The sequence below is a fragment of the Austrofundulus limnaeus genome, unplaced genomic scaffold, assembly GCF_001266775.1.
Source record: "Austrofundulus limnaeus strain Quisiro unplaced genomic scaffold, Austrofundulus_limnaeus-1.0 Scaffold325, whole genome shotgun sequence".
Taxonomy (NCBI): domain Eukaryota; kingdom Metazoa; phylum Chordata; class Actinopteri; order Cyprinodontiformes; family Rivulidae; genus Austrofundulus; species Austrofundulus limnaeus.
In genome coordinates, this window is record NW_013952727.1 from 309,766 (window position 1) to 311,703 (window position 1,938).

Consider the following 1,938-nt stretch of genomic DNA (forward strand, 5'->3'; position numbering starts at 1 on the left):
TATATATACAGTATAGTATAAAGGACTGTGCAAGAACAAACAAAAAAGACACGTCTTTTTTATATACTGTGGTTACATATCAGAATTTGACATTAGTAATTAGAATTTGCCTATTTCAGTGCAAAACAATCACAACAGATTAATAACTATAAAGTATCACAGTGCAGAAAAGAAACACAGACGTTCAATTACAGCAGAATTATTTTTAAAGTTTAAAATGGGTAATAACAGAGCAACTGATTGCTCAGATTAGTAATACAAATGAGTAGTAGTGCAAATGATTGTTCAGATGGGTAATGACAGTGAATAATAACAGTACAATGATTCTGTGGGCAGCAGCAGATGTGTGAACTTATTGTGATTTTTGTAAACACTTATTTTGACTTTTGGGCGTGGTGCCGGATATAGAGTCTGACAGCAGCTGGGAGGAAGGATCTGCAATAACGCTCCTTTGTGCACCTTGGATGCATTTTATGGGCTCTTACACCTACAACAGTGTGCATTGTTTATTTTAAATCATGTCATAGTGGTTTACTCATTGGTTAATTTTAAATAGTTTGGGTTCTAATTTATTAAGAAATGTAAATCTAAAGTTTGTTTTGCATTGATTGAAAACAATTTTAGTTAATAAGTTACAACACTATAATTTCCTTTGCTAGACAACAGACAACAGAACATAAATCCTGATCTATGATCTRTTTTCTGCAGTTGTCCTCTAAAATAAGTTTCAGGACTGTTTTTACTAATTTCACTGTGAAATTGCTGCAAAAAAAGTTATTTGTGTGCATGCATGTAAACACACCACAGTAAAACTAATGGCAGTCTGCAGCTGCACAAGCTCTATGTGTGAGGAGCACAGTGCAAGTGGTTTAAGTTTAAGAACAGATGGAATGCTGATGTTTGAGCCACACTGCTGTGAGGCACGTCCCCGCAGGATGGTTAGCTGATCTTCACAGGGGCCTCAGCTGTCTTTTTAATGGATTTGCAGAGCACTCTGCCTTGACCCCTGTCTGTAAAACTCAACCTCAGCTGCTCGGTGAGCACACACAGACGTCCTGTGCAGTTTACTGAGAATCAAAATCACAGAAATGAAATGAGTGACCTTTGAGTTATAGTTGTAGGAGAGCACACTCTCTGGAGAAGCAGCTCAGTGTGGGCTATCAACTAAAGTTTATGTTGAGGAAAGGAGATAACCCAGTTGTTTATGTGTGCTTTTTTTATACTTTCTTCTCTTAGAGAACAGATGCACGGGGTCTCCCTCAGGTATCCAGGGTTTCTCAAGGTTCCAATGGGACGGTCATCACCCTTGTTTCCATGGCAGTGGTGGGAGGTGTGCTGGTACTGGCTATGGCCGTTGCTTGTTTCAGACATTATACTCACCAAGCGGCCAATGGCAAACTCGGCCTGGGGCCAGAGGGTGGATCAGAAACACACTTTGATTATCAGGTATGACAACAAACAAAACAAGCACAGAAAAAATAAAGTATTTTAGGACGTTATAGACATTTTTATTGTGTAACTCGGTGATTCCCAACCAGGGGTATGAGCATATTACAGGGGGTATGTGGAAAAATTTCCCAGGTGTATAAAAAAATAAATAAAAATAGGATTGGGATATGTAGGACCCTATGATTTCCGCAATGCAGAAATCACGGATTTGACACAAAATGGACTCCAGCATAAAATGTGGAATCTCACGGAATTTGCTCATTTGGGTGAGTTTCTGATGTATTTTAGACGTTGCTGCTTCCTTCACCTGCCATTACCTGGTTTATTTATTTATTTACTTATTCACTTTCAAGGCAACATTTTTATCCTTTATCTTTCTTTGAAACAAATAAAATGCCTGAGAACAAAACGTTCTAGGGCAGGGGTCTGCAACCTGCAAGCTCTGGGGCCACATGTGGCTCTTTGGTCCCTCTGCAGTGGCTCTTTGAC

The 1,938-nt window shown here is 39.1% G+C and overlaps 1 protein-coding gene across 2 annotated transcripts in view; it reads left to right on the forward strand.

Moving 5' to 3' along the window:
* ptprna (protein tyrosine phosphatase receptor type Na) overlaps positions 1–1,938 on the forward strand; it is a 35,500-nt gene that overhangs the window by 23,606 nt on the left and 9,956 nt on the right. For both annotated transcript variants that reach the window (XM_014022323.1, XM_014022322.1), the window contains exon 14: positions 1,237–1,446. In XM_014022323.1, coding sequence (XP_013877777.1) covers positions 1,237–1,446 — 210 coding nt within the window. The remainder of the gene's footprint in view (positions 1–1,236; positions 1,447–1,938) is intronic.